Source organism: Narcine bancroftii, chromosome 4 (assembly GCF_036971445.1).
Source record: "Narcine bancroftii isolate sNarBan1 chromosome 4, sNarBan1.hap1, whole genome shotgun sequence".
NCBI lineage: Eukaryota > Metazoa > Chordata > Chondrichthyes > Torpediniformes > Narcinidae > Narcine > Narcine bancroftii.
The window spans coordinates 287142976-287162428 of NC_091472.1; the positions used below are offsets into that span (position 1 = coordinate 287142976).

At 38.5% G+C, this 19453-nt stretch overlaps 1 protein-coding gene across 1 annotated transcript in view; it reads left to right on the top strand.

Annotated features, from left to right (window-relative positions):
• Positions 1 to 19453, top strand: part of lrp2a (low density lipoprotein receptor-related protein 2a) — a 246552-nt gene that overhangs the window by 39104 nt on the left and 187995 nt on the right. The window contains exons 14-20 of the mRNA XM_069936227.1: positions 6562 to 6764; positions 7511 to 7651; positions 11406 to 11609; positions 14245 to 14437; positions 14559 to 14684; positions 16816 to 16946; positions 17121 to 17258. Coding sequence (XP_069792328.1) covers positions 6562 to 6764; positions 7511 to 7651; positions 11406 to 11609; positions 14245 to 14437; positions 14559 to 14684; positions 16816 to 16946; positions 17121 to 17258 — 1136 coding nt within the window. The remainder of the gene's footprint in view (positions 1 to 6561; positions 6765 to 7510; positions 7652 to 11405; positions 11610 to 14244; positions 14438 to 14558; positions 14685 to 16815; positions 16947 to 17120; positions 17259 to 19453) is intronic.

Here is a 19453-nt window from a genome sequence, read left to right on the forward strand (position 1 = left end):
CCCTGCCTAGTTGACCTACTTAATTTAAATTGGTTTGATACATATCCATTTACTGTTACCTTTGCCAATGGTCCATTATATAATGCTTTAATCCAATTAATATATTTTTCTGGTAGATTGAACCTCTGTAATACTTTGAATAAATTATTCCATTCTACCCTGTCAAAGGCTTTTTCTGTGTCTAAAGCAACAGCCACTGTTGGCATCTTATTTCCTTGAACTGCATGAATTAAACTAGTACATTTACAGACATTATCCGCTGTTAATAAATCCAGTTTGATCTTGTTTTACTATTTTTGGTACACCATCGGCCAATCTGTTTGCTAATAATTTTGCTATTATCTTATAATCTGAATCAAGTAGTGATATTGGTCTATATCAGGATCCTTCCCCATCTTTGGTATTACTGTAATTATTGCTGTCTTACATGAATCTGGCAAGTTTTGTGTTTTTTCTATCTGGTTCATTACTTCCAGGAGAGGAGGAATTAATAACTCTTTAAATGTTTTATAGAATTCTATTAGGAATCCATCCTCTCCAGGCATTTTATTGTTCGGCACCTTTTTTTAATATATCGTGTACTTCCTCTATTTCAAATGGTTTTATCATTTTGTTTTGTTCCTTTTCTTGCTATTTTGGGAGTTCAATTTTATCTAAAATCTCTTCTATTTTATCATTTTTCCCCTCACTCTCAGATTGGTATAATTGTTCATAAAATTCCTTAAAGTTCTCATTAATCTCCATTGGATTATATGTAATTTATTTGTCCTTTTTCCTTGATGCCAATACAGTTCTTTTAGCTTGTTCTGTTTTAAGTTGCCAGGCTAATATTTTGTGTGTTTTTTTTCTCCTAGTTCATAATACTTTTGCTTTATTTTCATTATGCTCTTCTCCACCTTATACGTTTGTAATGTTTTGTGTTTTTTTTTTGCCCGCCAATTCTCCTCTTTTTGTTATTTCATCCCTTTTTGCTAGTTCCTTTTCTGTACTTACTATCTCCCTTTCCAACTGTTCTATTTCCCGATTGTAGTCCTTTTTCATCTTAGTTACATAACTTATTATCTACCATCTAATGAAAGCTTTTGTTGCATCCCATAATGTAAATTTGTCTTTCGCTGATTCCATTTTTATTTCAAAGTACGTTTTAATTTGGCATTCAATAAACTCTCTAAATTCCTGCCTTTTAAGTAGCATGGAGTTTAACCTCCATCTATATGTTCTTGGTGGGATGTCCTCCAGTTCTATTGCTAATAACAGGGGTGAATGATCAGATAGTAATCTAGCTTTATAATCAATTTTCCTAACTCTCCCTTGAATATGGGCCGACAACAAAAACCTATTAATCCTTGAGTATGTTTTATGCCTACTCAAATAATATGAGTATTCCTTCTCTCTTGGGTGCTGCCTCCTCCATATATCCATAAGTTTCATTTCCTGGATTGATTTAACCATAAATTTGGCCACTTTATTCTTTTTCCTAGTCTTTTGTTCAGTTTTATCCAACATTGGATCCAAATTAAGGTTAAAATCCCCTCCTATCAATATATTCCCTTGTGTATCTACAATCTTCAAAAAAATATCTTGCACACACTTTTGATCCTCTTCATTAGGTGCATATATATTGAGCAAATTCCAAAATTCTGAATATATCTGACACTTTATCATTACATACCTCCCTGCTGGATCTATTATTTCCACCTCTATTTTGATTGGTACATTTTTATTAATTAATATAGCTACACCAGTCTCTCTTTAATTTATTATGTTCCACTTCAATTAGATGCATTTCCTGCACAAATGCTATGTCTATTTTTTATTTTTTCAGTAAATTTAACAGCCTCTTCTGTTTAATTTGGTTATGTATTCCATTAATATTTATAGTCATATAATTCAACATGGCCATCTCATCCTGTTTACTCCTCATTTCCGCTTCCTCACCACCACCATCTCCCCTTTCCCCATTTTTATCTCTGTTTTCCCTTTTTAAACTCAATGTATGACAACACATTTAAAACATAAAATACTTCAACAACTCCCACATCCAATATTCCCTTAGCCCCAAATGTCCCCCCCCCCTCTCTGAGTTGCCCCTTATCCTTTGCCGGGCAACCACAACTCCACTCTCCATTTGGATTGCGAACCCGTTCGCAACCGTCAACTGATTTCGCAGTGACGGTTATTCTCTCCCACCCAACCCCCCCAGAAAAGACTTTTTTTAACACATATAACAAAGTTCACCCTTTTTTTTCCCCTTACTTCCTTTCTCTTTCCCTTCTTTAGTTCCTACATATACATTAATTTTACATCTTTATGTATATTTTATTGCCATTCTTAATTCTTGTTACAACTCTTCATCTCTCTTTCTGTCCTACAGGCATTCTGCAAATTCTCGTGCTACCTCCGGATCTGAGAACAGTCTGTTTTGCTCCCCAGGGATAAATATTTTAAGCAGCTGGATGTCTTAACATAAATGTATAACCTTTTTTCCATAGAATCGATTTTGCTGTATTAAACTCCTTCCTCTTTAAGAGTTCAAAACTTATGTCTGGGAAAAAAATATTTTTTGACCCTTGTATTCCAATGGTTTATTGTCTTCTCTAATTTTATTCCTTGCCTGCTCCAGTATATTTTCTCTTGTTGTATATCTCAAAAATTTTACTAAAACGGATCTTGGTTTCTGATGTGTCTGTGGTTTCAGAGCTAGTGTTCTGTGTGCCCTTGCTATTTCCATTCCTTCCTGTATTTCTGTCATTCCCAGGACCTTTGGGATCCATTCTTTTATAAATTCCTTCATATCTGTGCCTTCTTCATCTTACTTTAGACCCACTATTTTTATGTTGTTTCGCCTGCTATAATTTTCCATCATATTAATTTTCTGAGCTAACAACTCTTGTAACTCTAACTTTTTTATCACTTTCTTCCAATTTTCTTCTTAACTCATTCACTTCCATTTCTACAGCCGTTTCTCGTTCTTCCACATTTTCTAATCTTTTCCCTATTTCTGTCATGACCAGCTCTAATCTATTCACTTTATCTTCTATACGTTTCATTTTTCTTTTAATTTCACTAAATTCTAATGTCATCCATTCTTTTAATGTTCTCATTTGTTCTTGAAAATTTTTTTATCTCTATTCTGTCCATCTGTTTTACCTTCTATTTCTCTGTGCAGATCTTGGTGGTCGTCTTCCTCTTCTTCTGTGTCTGTACCTGTGTTTGTGTCTTTTTCTCTTCTTTGTATCTGTATCTCTTCTGACTTTCCTGATGAGCTGCTTGTCTCACTTTGCTGAGCTTCTTCTTGCTTGGCTTCTTGCGGTTGGTCCTCTTCTTCTGGGCTACTCATCTGTTGGGTCTCCTGCTGCTGCTCTTCTTTCCTTTCACTCCCTTTCCTGTCACTTTCCTCATCTAGCTGAGAGCCCAGGTGTCGGGCATCCCTCAGCTGCTCGCATTGTGTTTGCCCCCTCCCGTCGGTGTTCTCCTTCTCCTTAGTAAGCGCATTGCGCACATGCAAGGAGTCGCGCATGAGCAGTTGCACACTTTTGTTTGGGTCAGAGAGCCATTTTGGCAGTCCAGCGGTCGGGGGGGGGGGGGGTCGCGACTCTGCAGGGTCGTCACCAACCTCGGAGAATGGGCTCTCTTCTCAATGATGGCTCCCTGTTTCTTCATGAAGGTAAAGCCTTCTCCTTTCTCTTCCGGCGTCTTTTCTTTTTTTTTCCCCATTTTTACTTTTTCCTTCTTGGGTGCCATTTTCTTTCTTTTCTCTACAACTTTATCTTTTATTTGTATTTCTTGAACTTTGTATTTTCTTCACTTTATTTCTTTTCTGGAGAGGGCTGGTATTCCCCTACTGACCACTACTCCATCACATGACCATAATAACCATGTTGAAACCAAAATTTGCTAAATTAGTCCAAATAAAATGATTAAGAAGCAAAAAAAAACCCCTAAAACCTAAATCTAATCTACCTCCTTTGTAAAAGGAAAGGGAAATTGTGGATCTAATGGCGACCTCCAGACATTGGACCGAGAATCTCTGGAACATTCAAAATTCCTAATTTTTCCAATCTGTGAATGGGCCCTACATCTTTGTAAATTATAACTTTCTATCTTTAATGCTGTATCTAATTTTCTCCAATCTTAAATCGAACATTACATCATATAACCACTGTGTATGAGTAGGTAGAGAGTCATCTTTCTATTTCAATAAAATTGCTCATCTGGATATCAGCGTGGTAAAGGCTAAAACTTTCTCCTGAGATGCAGACAGAAGTACATTGGGTTCACATGAAAAACCAAACAAAGTAATTAATGGATAAGGTTCTGTATTAATCTTAAAATTCATTGATAGAATTTGGAAAATGTCTTTACAAAATCTATCTAAATTTGGGCACTCCCAAAACATATGAATCAGTGAAGCTTCAAAAAGTTTACAATTTTCACATAGTGTATCAATATCTGTACAAAAACAAGATAATTTAAGTTTTGACATGTGTGTTCTGGGAAACCTTAAATTGTAATAAGCAATGCCTTGCACAAAATGAATCATGAATCAAGCTGAGAGTAGAGTACCCACCTTCATCTGAAAATGTTGGAAATTTTAGGATTTTTTTAACCATTTTCCTTTTCTAAATTGACACATAATCAGGTAATGAGAAATAGATTGAGAATATGGGCTCAATTTAGAAAATTCTTTGAGTTTAATAGTTTTTCCTCAGGCTAGTCCCATTATAGATAACCATCTTTTTCAGCCATCTCTGCTGAATTTAGGTTTCAAGGCATGGTATTATTTATTTGAGATAAATTTGCCTCTTTTGAACAATTATCAGCCAAATTTAATCTTTCTTACAAACACTTTTTAGATATTTACAAGTTAGACATTGTGTTCACTCCAAGCTTTCTAATTTTCCTAGAATCTTAAATACTAATTTTTTTTTCTCACAATGGGTTAATATGTATATTTATAATGATTTATTGGATTTCAGATCAGCCTCAATGGCTCAATTGGGACTGAGATTGGATTGCTCCTTCCTGCATGTATGTTGTCATCTCAGGCGGGCCTGTCCTGTGTGTGGGACAGGACACACCCAGGAATTATGAAGGAGGGATCAGGTCCAACTACGAGCATAACTTTATCAAAGTGTTGATTGACTAATCAGTGGGACAGCTCTCCCAGTTTGGCTAGCACTTGTCAGGTGAAGGTTTACTGGACTTGAAACATGTTGTGCCGAAATGTGAGATTTGAAATCTGAGATGGCACAACTGGTTTCTCTATTTCTTTGTTTGGATATAGCAATATTGGTTCAACTGAGTGTTTTGCGAGGACAATCAGTGGATAGATAGGACCTTTCCATTCAACATTACTTGTAAATCTGAATGAGAACACATTCCTACAACCTCTTGGAAGGTAGGAGAGGAAGAAGGGCCCCCGAAGGAAAAAGCAATGTTTACATTCTGTCAGATGCTGCACCAATTTCAGTTTTACTGTGCAATGAAATAGATTTTAAATGAAAATTCTTTTGAGCAGTGATGGTGTTCAGTACAATTTATAACACAATAATCTCCTTCAAGAGTGCAGAGATTGATTCCTCCATCTTTCTTCCAGTCTCCTCCAATCAACTCATCCCACTTCAGTCATACTTTTTTCTTCTCCTGTGTGCATATAAACATGACCCTGTGGATTCAAAGGCTGTTCCTTTCATACTGTAATCAGACACTTGAATGTATCTCACATTGACAAAACATGCTCTTGTTTTATAACTATTCTCTTATCCATTTACTGAACTGTTTTTGTACTTTTCTCTATACTTTTCACTACTCACTACATAATGCTATCATTACAAATAAATAAATAAGCAAGCTACTTGAATTTGATTGCAAGGATAGTGCACAAAACCAAGCCTTTTACTGTATATGGACGCACATAACCAATAAAATAATTCAATCATTGGGACATACCTGACACCTCAATTTCTGGGGCTAAAAATCAGCCTTGCCATTTAAAGCGCACAGGCCCAGTTGAAGTAATTGAAAGATGACGATGTATGATTCAGCAAAATGATACTGTATCATCATTTACACGTACAAATGTGAGCAAAAATACACAAGAAGTGGACAGAGTGGATTAATTGCATTTTTTGGCATTTACTGGATTAATTGCATTTTTATCACTAAGGTTAGCCTCAAGTCTTTGAGTAGACTGGTTCCACTAGCATTTGCCACAACCCCAGAAGACCAATCAAGGTCTGCACTTGATGAGATCTGACCATTTGCTGCTTGTTTGTGCACAATTTTAAGGCAATCTAATGCAATGGAGTTGCATCTTTTGGAACCACATTTGAATTCAATTCACTGGAGGGAAGGCTACACTCCCATTTCTTGACATTTGAACAGTTTTAATCTTCTATTCAACTCTTCTGTAATTTTGTTTAGTCTTATTTTACTCTAACTAACTACATCCATGTAATTCTAACGAAACACAATTGCACTTGTCAGGAATGTTGTATTCTGATGCAGATGTCCAATTTTTTTTCCTGCCATGTAACACCATTTCCTTGGTGTACGCAGGAAAACCATTGTGAGTGGAGGTATGGCAGTTCCCCATCCTTATGGAATAACTAATTTTGAAGATAAATTATTCTATACTGACTGGACTAAAATGGCTGTTATGAGAGTCAATAAATCTGTCGACAACAACCCACAAGTTATCTATCAATCTTCACTGAAACCATATGGAGTGACATTATATCATGCATTCAGGCAGCCATTTGGTAAGTTCAGTATTTGGAACATGATGGCTTTATAATGCTATTCTTTTTAAAGTAAAAAAAAATCTTGGTAAGCCCTTAGATTGAATTAAGGTAAACATGACTTTATTAACACTATTTTGAAATTAGCATCACTAATTCACATGTCTATGTTTTATTAGTTGTTTGACATCCCTCACTAATATTAAGTTGCCAACTAATATTTTATAACTTTTTATGAGCACTGTTTATTTCCAGTCAACAGCTGTTGAAAATAATTCTGCTATTCCAGTTTGTACCTTTGCTCAACCCATCCCTTGTCTGTTTACTTGAACATTCATTGCCTCGTATATTAATCATAATTTCTTCTGCTCTTTCATCATTCCTGTCTACCTTACCATCAAGGATCTTCCCAAATGCCTTTCCATCCTCCTCATTTCCCTGCTTTTGTACCTTCTTTAAATATGGTTACCTGTTTTTCTGGTTCTAACTGATTCTGTTCAAAGTTTGATAACCATGTAATAGGACATTGGACTGAAATTTTAATGTTGTTTCTCTCTTCACAGATGTTGCCTGATTTGCTAATTTTCAGTTTATACTTTATAATTAGTGCATATCAAGATGGGAAAAGAGTGATTTTTATAAAAAAAGTCTAGAAAAGGTTAATCTCATTCAAGCAAGTTACAGCCTCGCAATAAGAGTTTGTTTCTTTGAGAGATGCATGAGGTAAAATAAATAAATACATTTTGTTTTGTGTGTCCTGATTTTAGTGAGGAATCCATGTGGTAGCAATAATGGTGGATGTGAGCATATTTGCATCCTCAGTCATGGAACAGACAATCAGGGCCTAGGCTTTCGATGCAGATGCAGGCTAGGTTTCGATCTTCGCCGTGATCAGAAACACTGCTATGGTAAGTGAATAGACTCAAAGTTCATAATTGCATTGTTGGTTAGTATGAGATAGTACAATTCAGATAATCCACATCCTCCTTTCATTGTTGATCTATAAATATCTTAATTAACTTCCTTGTATTTCATAGTTTAAATGAAATCAACAATGTTTTGTATGGTTGGAATCATGGCCTTTACAGCATAAATACAACTTGGTGAGATGGACAGTAAACCACATGGAAAGCTTGTCTGGTCAAAAAGCTGTGTGTATGGCAAGAGAAAAAACTTCACAATTTCATGAGTATTTCTTGATATGCGGCCATGGTTAAGAAAAGAGGCAGCTCCTTGGACATAGGAAGACATAAAATGATCAATCTGCATTAGAAATACTGGATGCTAAAAGAATGTCCATGTTCTCTTTTGAATAGTGTTTATCCGAGAGACCAGGCAGGTCATATTTAAAAAAAAACTACACAGAGAAATTAAGTGCCAGACTGCTTATGTTGTGTGACTTAAAGTTCCAGCCTATCTTACTTGGAGGCAAAATAGCTGAAAATTGGGTGAACACATTGTATTTTGATTTGCATAGTTTTCAAATAAAAAATAACTAATAGAGTTATCCTTTTGTTAATTATCTTTTTAAAATGTATGTTTGTTGCAAGTAGTATAACTAGACATCAGATTATTATAATTTTTTTTTAAGTTCCTATGTAGTGCAGAATTAGCTTCCCTTATAAGTTATAGACATGAGTTATTGACAACCGAGCATTTCTAATCAACTTATCTCAGGCATTTGATCTGAGTTTGTTTATAAGTTAAAATGAACAACTTTAAATTTGTGAGATTATTTCTCAATCTGGTCTGGTCCTCAAGTTAAGATTCTAAATTGGAGGAAGGACAATTTTGTGGAAATGAGAAAGGATCCAGGAAGAATGAATTGGGATAAGCTGTGTTCAGTAAATGGAAGGCCTTCAGAGGTGAAATTTTGAGAGTGCAGAATTTGCATGTTCCTGTCAGGATTAAAAGCAAAGTTAGCATGAATAGGGAACCTTGGTTTTCAAGGGATATTAGCAATCTGGTAAAGAAGAAGCAAGAGGTGTAGAGCAGGTGTAGGCAACTAGGATCAAACGCGGTGCTAGAAGAGTATAAAAAAAATGTAAGAGGTTACTTAAGAAGGAAATCAGGAAGGCAAAAGAAAGACCTGAGGTGGCATTAGCAGATAACGTGAAGGTAAGCCCAAAGGGTCTCTACAAGAACATTAAGAGTAAAAGAGTAAGGGACAAAATTGGTCCTCTAGAAGATCAAAGTGGTCAGCTTTGTATGGAGCCAAAAGAGATGGGGGAGATCTTAAAGTTTTTTTTAATCAATATTCACTTAGGAAACTGGTTCAGAGTCATGGGAAGTAAGGAAAACAGGGGAAGTGCTTGCTGCCTTACAGCAAAATAAAGGTAGATAAATCCCCCGGGGCTGATATGATATTCCCTCGGACCTTGAGGGAGACTAGTGTAGAAATTACAGGGGCCCTGGCAGAAAGGTTTAAAATATCGTTAACCATGGGTGAGGTGCTGGAGGATTGGAGGGTAGCACATATGGTTCCATTGTTTAAAAAAGGCTCCAAAAGTGAAGCAGGCAATTACAGGCAGTGATCCTAACATCAGCAGTGTTCTGAGAGATCAGTATACAGTATTTGGACAGCCAATGGCTGATTAAGGATAGTCAGCATGGCTTTATGCATGGTAGGTCATGTTTAATGAATCTTATAGAGTTTCTTGAGGAATTTACCAAGAAAGTAGATGAAGGAAAGGCTGTAGATGTAATCTACATGGACTTGAGTAAGCCCTTTGACAAGGTCCCACATGGGAGGTTAGTTCAGAAGATTCAGACACAAGGTATCCATGGAGAGGTTGTAAACTTGTTTCAAAATTGGCTGATTGAGAGAAGCCAGAGAGTGGTCGTGGATGATTGCTTCTCAGTCAGCAGGCTTGTGGTTAGTGATGTGCCTCAGGGATCGGTGCTGGGACCATTGTTGTTTGTTTTCTATATCAATGATCTGGATGATCATGTGGTAAATTGGATCAGCAAGTTTGCTGATGACATTAAGATTGGAGATGTGGACAGCGAGGAAGGATTTCAAAGCTGACAGAGGGATCTAGACTAACTGGAAAAATAGTCCAGAAAGTGGAAGGTGGAGTTTAATGCAGACAAGTGTGCATTTTGTCAGGACAAACCAAGGTAAGACATACACAGTAGATGGTAGGGCAGTGAGGAATGCGGAGGAACAAAGGGATCTGGGAATACAGATACAATTCCCTGAAAGTGGTGTCACATGTAGACATGGTTATAAAGAAAGCTTTTGGCATCTTGGCCTTCATAAGTCAAAGTATTGAGTATAGGAGTTGGGATGTTATGGTGAGGTTTTATAAGACATTGGTGAGGCCAAATTTGGAAGATTATTGGCAGTTCTGGTTGTCAAACTATAAGAAGGATATCAGTAAGATCAAAAGAGTGCAGGGAAGAGTTACTAGGATGTTGCTTGGCCTTCAAAATTTGAGTTGCAGCAAAAGATTAAACAGGTTGGGACTTTATTCCTTAGAGTGAAGAAGAGGGGAGATTTGATAGAGGTTTACAAAATTATGAATGGAGTAGACAGGCTGTGGACCACTCTCTGGCGTTTCTCAATCGGCCAATTTTGAAACAAGTTTACAACCTTTCACCTTGTGTCTGAATCTTCTGAACTAACCTCCCATGTGGGACCTTATCAAAGGGCTTACTCAAGTTCATGTAGATTACATCCACAGCCTTTCCTTCATCTACTTGCTTGGTAAATTCCTCAAAAAAACCGATTTGTTAAACTTGACCTACCATGCATAAAGCCACGCTGACTATCTTTAATCAGCCATTGGCTGTCCAAATACTGTATACTGATCTCTCAGAAGTAAATGTGAATAGGCTCTTTCCACTTAGATTAGGAGAGAGAAATACGAGAGGACATGGCTTTAGGGTGAAAAAGGAAATGTTTAGGGGGAACTTTTTCACAGAGAATGGTGGGAATGTGGGATGAGCTGCCATCTGATGGGGTAAATGGGGTCTCAGGTTTTAAGAATAAATTGGATAGATACATGGATGGGAAAGGTCTGCAGGGTTATGGAATAGGTACAGGTCAGTGGGACTAGAGGAATGATGTTTTGGCATAGACTAGAAGGGCCAAATGGCCTGTTTTCTGTGCTGTAACTTTCAATGATTCTATGATTTGACTGAATGGGTTTCCACTTCCTATTTCTAAAAATGAGAAGACCAGAATATGAAGGAAGATGAGTACTCCCATTCTTGTAGCAAGAAATCTAAACCCAGTGATGGAATAAGTTCAGAGATGGGGTGAAAACGCTGCAGCTACAAGAATTAATCATTCAACCTAAATACTAAGCATTGGATCAAGCCATTTAATCAGTAATTTGTGTTCAACTTGTGAAAACTCAAGGTCTCTACTAATGTCCCTGTCTTAATCTTTTCTTATTTTAACTACTATTGACCCAACTGTTGTTCTCATCTATCACCTCTCCTTTTTTCCTCATCTTCATCTTCAATCTCTACTCATCTTCTGTGTCTTATCCACTTCATCACCCTTCTCCCTTCTTCTCTATCCATTCATCTGCTCCAATTTTCGACTTAGATTTCTTCATTTAGCAGTTTGATCTGAGCACATTTAAAAAAATTTTGACACATCGATGTTAAATTGAAAAATATTTTGAACGTCTTGTGTTCTCTCTTCTGCAGTTGTGACCCAGTTCCTATTATTCTCATCCCAGCTGGCTGTTCGAGGAATCCCTTTCAATGTCTCCACCCAAGAAGATATCATCCTGCCTGTGACAGGAAGCCCCTCTAATTTTGTAGGGATTGATTTTGATGGAGCACAGCAGACGATCTTTTTTTCTGACACAAGGACGGATCTGATTTGTAAACAGAAAATTGATGGAACAGGTAATGACCAAATTATTTAATTTCTTTTTTTTTCACCCCCTCATCCATTCCCACTTAATCCTGTGACCACAGGAAAGGTGACACTTTGCCCACACCTCCTCCTTCACCACCACATTTAGCCCTAAACAGTCCTTCTAAGTGAAACAACACTTCATGTGTGAATCTGCGGGAGTCATCTACCTCATTCGGAGCTCCCGTTATGGCCTCCTCCACAATGGAGAGACTGGTCATAGACTGAGAGATCATTTCGTTGAGCAGCTTGGCCCTGTTCGCTGCAATAATGGGGACATCCCAGTGACCAACCATTTCAAATTCACACCCCATTCCCACATCAATGTGTCTGTCCAATGACTCTTGCAGTGCCAGTTCAGGCCACATGCAAATAGGAGGAACAACACCTAATATCCTGCCTGGGCGCTCGCTCGCTCACTCTCTCTCCCTCGCTTGCACTGCCAGCTCAGGCCACGTGCAAATAGGAGGAACAACACCTAATATTCTCCCTGGGTGCTCTCTCTCTCTCGCTCTCTTTCCCTATCCCTCTGTTTCCTTTCCTCCAACTGCCCACCCTCTTTCCCCTCCCCTATCACCTCAACTTTTGTCTCTTGTGCCTTCCCACTCATAAGCCCCTTTCACACTTGCCTCCGACTAAATTGGCCATTCAGTTTCCTGCAATAGGAATAGGGGTTGGCTTTTCACATTTGTCCACTCCTTACTGGGACACTGAATGCTTTCACACTTTCAAGGAGCCATCCCCAGGGTTAGGACCTGCCCTCAAAATCCCGATCAATTTATTATAATTTTATATTTGAACAAAATTAATCATGCCTAATTATAACATAATTAAATTTGATGTATAGCATATTATGAGCCCTTAAGCCCCTGTTGTTGTTGTGCCAACCTATATAAATCTTTTTAAGGGAATGTGGGAAAGTGTTAGCAATAAAGAGTAAAAGCAGAATTTTTAAACAGCATTGGAAAGTTGGTAACACTATTGTGCACATTTTATAAAGAGTGAGAAAGGTGATACCGCCATAATGCACAATTAAAAAATATAGTGGGGGAAAAAGTGATGGTGGACCTGCCCTCCCAGAATACCTTGCTGCAAAGCAAGGGCTGTGTGCACAACTGCATGCTGGAGCACACATGGAGGGGTTTCTCTGCCACATGGCATTCTGGGGATTCATGTCCGCCATTGCCTTTTCTCATGGTCTTTATAAATTGTGTGTAAGAGTGCTACCAACTTTCCCATGCTGTTTAAAAATTGTCTGCTATTGGTATTTATTGCTATTTATTTCCTCTCTCTCTCTCTCTCTCTCTCTCTCTCTCTCTCTCTCTCTCTCTCTCCCTCTCCCTCCCTTCCCCGCTACAATTTTCCCACAGCAAAGTTTATACCTTCATTTTAATTCACATTCCTGCACTCATGCAAATACTTGGGTAATTTTTATTTCATAACGCAGTTGCGTGTTTCACGCTTGCCTGATTGCAACGCTGGCATCTGCAGACATTGGGACTTGTACTAGGGGTCAAGGCTGTCATTCCCCGGCGAAAAATGATGTCATCTGATGCTAGTGTTGAGAAGATTTTCCTTTCACACTAAACACTTTAAAGGCCGATTGGACATTAATTCCTGGAACCACTTGCAAGTGTGAAAGGGGTTATATCCACTGATGACCTCTGGCCTTTTGGCCTGTGCTTCTCCTCTTGTCTGTTGTTGCAGATACATAAAAAAGCAGTGAACATTATCAGTTGTTAATGTAACACCATTGAAAATATGAAAAGCATTGCAGGAATACAGTATCTCTGATTTATAGCATGATTGTTCAATTTATACATCTGCTTTTTTCCATTATTCGTTCTGCCACAATGGAGAAGAATTCCTTAATCACTTCCTTGATTTCCCTTTAAAACTGTAATTAAGGAAACTGCAAAACTGGTCAGTAGCAACAGCAAATTACTTGTAACAGTGTTTAAACAACAACAAACCACAAGGGAAGATTTTTAAAGCATTAAAATAATGTTCAAATCTCACCCAAAAAATGTTGGCCCCTGGCAATCACCAATCCCTCCCCACCGAGGTCCCTGCTATCGCCGGAAGCCTGACGTCCCTGGTCAGTAGGGCTCCAAAAAAATTTTGAATAAATGAGGATTTTAGAGAATCCGTTTTTGGATAATCGGAGTTGTACTGGAATTCAGTTTAAAGTAGAATTCGCACAGTGTTTGAGGAGGTCTGCTCATTTTCACCAGTAAAGATGTAAATATTCAGCCCTTTAGCAAATGTACAATAACTGAGGTGAGAGTCCAGTTTAAACTGCGAAATCAGAACAAGAACCTGCACTTTGATGACCCTATTTATATTTCTGCATGTTGATTCACGTGGTATTGAAAAGAATACCAAAGAAAAACAGAGACTGGGTGATGATCTCTGCAGGTTCTAGATTGAAATTTGCTTGACTCATTCTAGCTGACTTTCTTTCTCTCACCACATGACATTATGCAATGACTAAAAAGGAACACAGATTTCATTGTCTTCTTCCTGTTAGTTATCAGCGAAGAGCTTTAAACAGAATTCTGCAGTAACTGGCGAGCCAACTATAGTATTAAAGATATTAACGCTTAGATTCTGTCCGTTATATAGGCCGGGAAATTCTTGTTGCCAATAGAGTGGATGGAGTCGAGGGTCTGGCTTTTGACTGGATTTCAAGGAATCTTTATTGGACTGATACACACTATCGCAGCATTTCTGTCCTACGGCTGGCTGATAAATCCAGGAGAACGATTGTTGAAAACCTGAACAATCCTCGATCTATTGTTGTGCATCCATTGAAGGGGTAACCTTAAAAATAAAACATCAGTATACATTGTTATTTCCAGAGAAAATATTATAGGTGGAAACTTTAGAGCTTCTCATGGATGCAATAGGACCATTGTTATTGTTTCATTTATCTGCAGATACATATTCTGGACGGACTGGTACCGACCTGCAAAAGTCATGAGAGCCTGGGCTGATGGATCAAATGCTGCGCCAATAGTCAATACAACACTAGGCTGGCCAAATGGTCTTGCCATTGACTGGAGGTAATTCAAGCTAATGATATGAGAAAGATAATATTTCAACTGACAAAGGCATACCTGCATATTTTCCTCCATTTAAAATTTGAACAAGTAGCTTGAACTTGAATTTAATTGCATTTATTTGTCATGTGTACTGACACAGTAAATAGCATTCTACATGCCTTTCAGGAAGCGTGTGGCAGATGTATGTTGAAATAGGATGAATAACGAGACCATGCCTCAGGTTTCAGCCAGAGAAGAGCAAAAGCATTTATTGACGTGCTGTCAGGCTTGACATAGACAAACAACAGGTGACCTGGCGTCATGACATCTGGAGTACATACTACCTCGTGATATTCACGTTGAGTAGGCCAGCGCTTCTCCGTAAACCTATGGGTGCTGCGGAGTCAGTATGCCTCATGGCTGTAGTGGCTAGTTGCCAGTAGATAGGAGCCTGTTGTGTCTGGCTGTCATGAGTTTGGAGCTGTTAGTGCTGGTTCTTCCCATTCTTCCCCTCCCCCCCAGTGTACCGCTACAAACGCAACAATAAATAAATAAATGAGTAGGGAGTAGTGTTACCAGAGGTCAAATAATGCAGGGATTAGAGATAAGTAGAGAAATGTAGTGCAGGCTGCAGAGAAAAGTAATGCAAGGGCATCATATTTTGTTGGGGGGGGCGGGGGGAAAAGTAAAAGAGCAATGGAGACAAATGGTACAGAGACAATAACTTACACCTGAACATCAACGAGACAAAGGAGATGGTGGTCAACTTCAGGAGAACCCAGGGGGACCACTCCATGCCGACCATTAATGGTTCCCCCGTCGAGGTAGTCAAGAGAGCCAAATCCCTTGGCGTGTACCTAGCAGAGGATCTCTCCTGGTCCCTCAACACCAGATCCATTGCCAAGAAGCCCAACAATGCCTTTACTTCCTGCTGAGGTTGAGGGACATTCAGCTTCCACCCTCCACCCTCACTACATTCTATAACGGATGCATTGAGAGCAATTGCATCACCGCGTGGTTTGGGAACTGTACTATTTCAGAATGCAAGTCCCTGCAGCGGATAGTAAAGAATGCTGAGGGGATTATTGGGGTCTCTCTCCCTGCCATGATGGACATTTATAAAGGTTGTTATTTGTGGAAAGCCATAAACATTGTGAAGGTCTCCACACACCCCTTCCACAATCTGTTCTCCCTTCTGCTATCTGGGAAGAGGTACCAAAGCATTTGGGCCCTCATGACCAGCTTATGAGGCAGCTTTTTCCCCCCCCCAAAGCCGAGAGTCTTCTGAACTCCAGGGACACATGGCTTGCATATGTAACATGATACTTAATGAATGATATGTTATTTATTAAAATTGTTTCTGAGGTAATTTATCCATGTAAATAACCAGCTCCACGGTCTGGAAAAACGCTATCTTGGCTTCACTGTACACTGCAAGGTTTATGGTATTAATGACAAACACATCTTGACTTGAAATGTGGGAGGAATCATGGTGGGTGTAAGGTGGGACCATGTTGCCAAAGGAGAAGTGTACAAAGGCCACAAATCTGGTTGCTAATGTGATCCTGATGTAAACAGTCAAAAGCTCACTTACCAGAGATATTCAAGTTGTTATATCCATCCTTCTGCAACTTAAAGTTGGTCTATTTTCTCATAACCCTCTGTTGATGAAAGATCTTCAACCTGAAGCAGTAACTCTTTCTTCAGTCTGACCTACTGAGTGCTTTCAACAGTTTCTCTTTTTATTTTGGACTTCCAGCAATATATTTGATTGAAAGAGACATAAGGAACTGCCAATACTGGAGCAAAAGAAACCCAAACTGCTGCAGGCACTCAGTGAACCAGGCAGCACCTATAGAGGGAAAGGAGCAGGCAATAATTTGGATGGGTTGCATCCCGAAAAGTTGATTATCCTTTCCCCTCAACAGATTGTTTTTAATTACTTTGAAGTTTAAAGCATTCTAATTTATCTTCTGGGTTTTAGTATTGTCTATCATTCCATTCCTTGCACCAGCTTGTATCTGTTTTAATTAGCATTTAATAAGATAACACTGAATTTATTCTCCTTAGTCTTCTGGGCATGTTCTGAACATTACTTTATTCAGTTATTTAATTTCTCTTTGAATTAAATTCACTATTTTTGCTTTTCTAGTTATTTTCGTCTCTATTGGGTGGACGCCTTTTTTGATAAAATTGAACATAGTTTCTTCAATGGCTTAGACAGAAGGACCCTCAGTCGAGTTAGCCAAATGTCCCACCCTTTTGGTCTTGCAGTATTTGGTGGTAAGTTATTTTTCAGTAAAAATATATTAGACCATTAACAAAATATATTTGAGAATATAAATCCTAAGGTTTTTTTTCTTTATATGGTCATGTTTTAAAAAAAAAAATTTGCAGACCATAACTGTGTTAAATAGTTTAACCCTAAGCAGTTTTTTGTTGTTTTTTTCCTTGCAGATCATGCATACTTTACTGACTGGAGGCTGAAGGCAATTGTCCGTGTGCAGAAAATAGATGGTGGTGGGATGTCTATTATCAGGGGAGGTATTGACAACATTATGCATGTAAAATCCTTTGATGCTTCTGCACAGACAGGTATGTGTAAATATATATATTTATATGAAGAAATCTAATAGATTCATATTTGGAATTATGCAAAGGATGCTAAACATATTTTCTCCCTAATCCATTAAGCCTTAAATTGCATGCATTCTGGTCTGCCAGGACAAGCATAGTTGAGTAGAAACCTGATTTTTCCATTAAAATAAATGCAATAAATTGATTTTAATTAGTGTTGATGACATGGCTCTGGATAATACCTGTGACCTTTCAAAATATCTCCAGAAGGAACTGGCATGCCTGAGATGGCACAAAATTATGGTACTTCAACATTTATGATGTCCTTCCTGGTTGAAGCCTGGACAGAGGGTGAAAATTTGCTTAAAGATGGGCTCCCTGGGTTATGAAAGTTCTGACTGGAAACACGCATTTACAGAAATTCTCTCCTTTAATTATTGAATTTTTTTTTCAGATAGTAGAACCGTAGAACATTGCAGCACAAATACATACCTCTTCGGCCCTTATTGTCTGTGGTGAACCATTTTTTTAACCTATTTGCACTGACCTGCACCCAGTCCATAGCTCTCCATACCTCTCCCATCCACGTACCTGTCCAAATTTCTCTTAATTATAAATATTTAGCTTGTATTAACCGCTTCAGATAGCAGCTCATTCCACATCCCCACCACTTTCTGTGTGAAGAAGTTCCCCTTAAATGTTTCCCCTTTCACTCTTAACCCATGTCTTCTGGTTTGTATTTCACCTACCCTCGTGGAAAAAGCTTATCTATATTTACTCTGTCTACCCCCCTCATAATTTTAAGTACTTTTATCAAATCCCCTCTCATTCTTCTTTGCTCCAGGGAATAAAGTCCTAACCTGTTTAACCTTTCCCTGTAACTCAGTTCCTGAAGTCCAGGCAACATCCTAGTAAATCTTCTCTGCACTTTTCCTATCTTATTGATATCTTTCCTGTAGTTAGATGACCAAAACTACACACAATACAATATTCCAAATTTGTCCTCACCAGTGTCTTATACAACTTTAACATAACATCCCAACTCCTGTACTCAGTACTTTGATTTATGAAGGGCAATATACCAAAAGCTCTCTTTATAACCTTGTCCACCTGTGACACCACTTTCAGGGAATTATGTACCTGTATTCCCAGATCCCTCTGTTCTACCGCACTCCTTAGTGCCCTATCATTTACCATGTATGTCCTTTCTTGGTTTGTCCTTCCATAATACAACACCTCACACTTGTCTACAGTAAATTCTATCTGCCATTCTTCATCCCATTTTTCCAGCTGGTTCAGATCCCTCTGCCAGCTATGAAAACCTTTTTCGCTGTCCACAACACCTCTAATCTTAGTGTCATTTGCAAATTTGCTGATCCAATTTACCACATTATCGTTCAGATCATTGAATTAGATGACAACAACAATGGTCCCAGCACTGATCCCTAAGGCTCACCACTAGTCACAGGCCTCCTGACTGAAAAGCAATCATCCACCGCTATCCTCTGGCTTCTCTCGTTCAGTCATTGTCGAAACTAGTTTATTACTTCACCATGAATACCAAGCGTCTGAACCTTCCTGACTAACCTCCCATTAGGATCCTTGCCAAAGGACTTGCTAAAGCATGTAGACAACATCCACAGCCTTTCCTAGTCCTTCATAGTAATAATAATGTTTCATTGTATTTACTAACAACTGTATATAATGTATATTCCATTCATTTAATTATGGTTAATAGGGTAAATATTCAATGAAATTATGTGGAAAATGAAAGTTATAGATTTATGGAAAGATTGACTTATTGACAGTTGTTTGCCATAGAAGCAGTGTAATTCAGGGACTGCCTGTTGTATTGGGAAATGGAGATATGGGAGAACCTGAGTAGAATTATGGTATAGTGCAATTCACAAATGTGCTGGAGAATTGGATTCCACCCTAAATATCAACCGCAGCCCATTAAAGGAGCAAGCAGTGGATTATTTTAAAATTCAGTGACCGCAGAGTCTGCCTCAAGATGGTAGCACTATAATCGGAGGCAATCTCGAGGGGTTTCAGGTTCTGGGGAAGTGGAAGAGCGGCGCAGGGCACAAGAAAATGTGGAGACCAACCCCTCTTTGAGAAGAAGAAGTAGAAGAGACGACCCATGGGATGGTGACCATGACAATGGATCAGTGAGGGGTTCTACGGCTGAGGAACACACAGGCGGCGGGCTG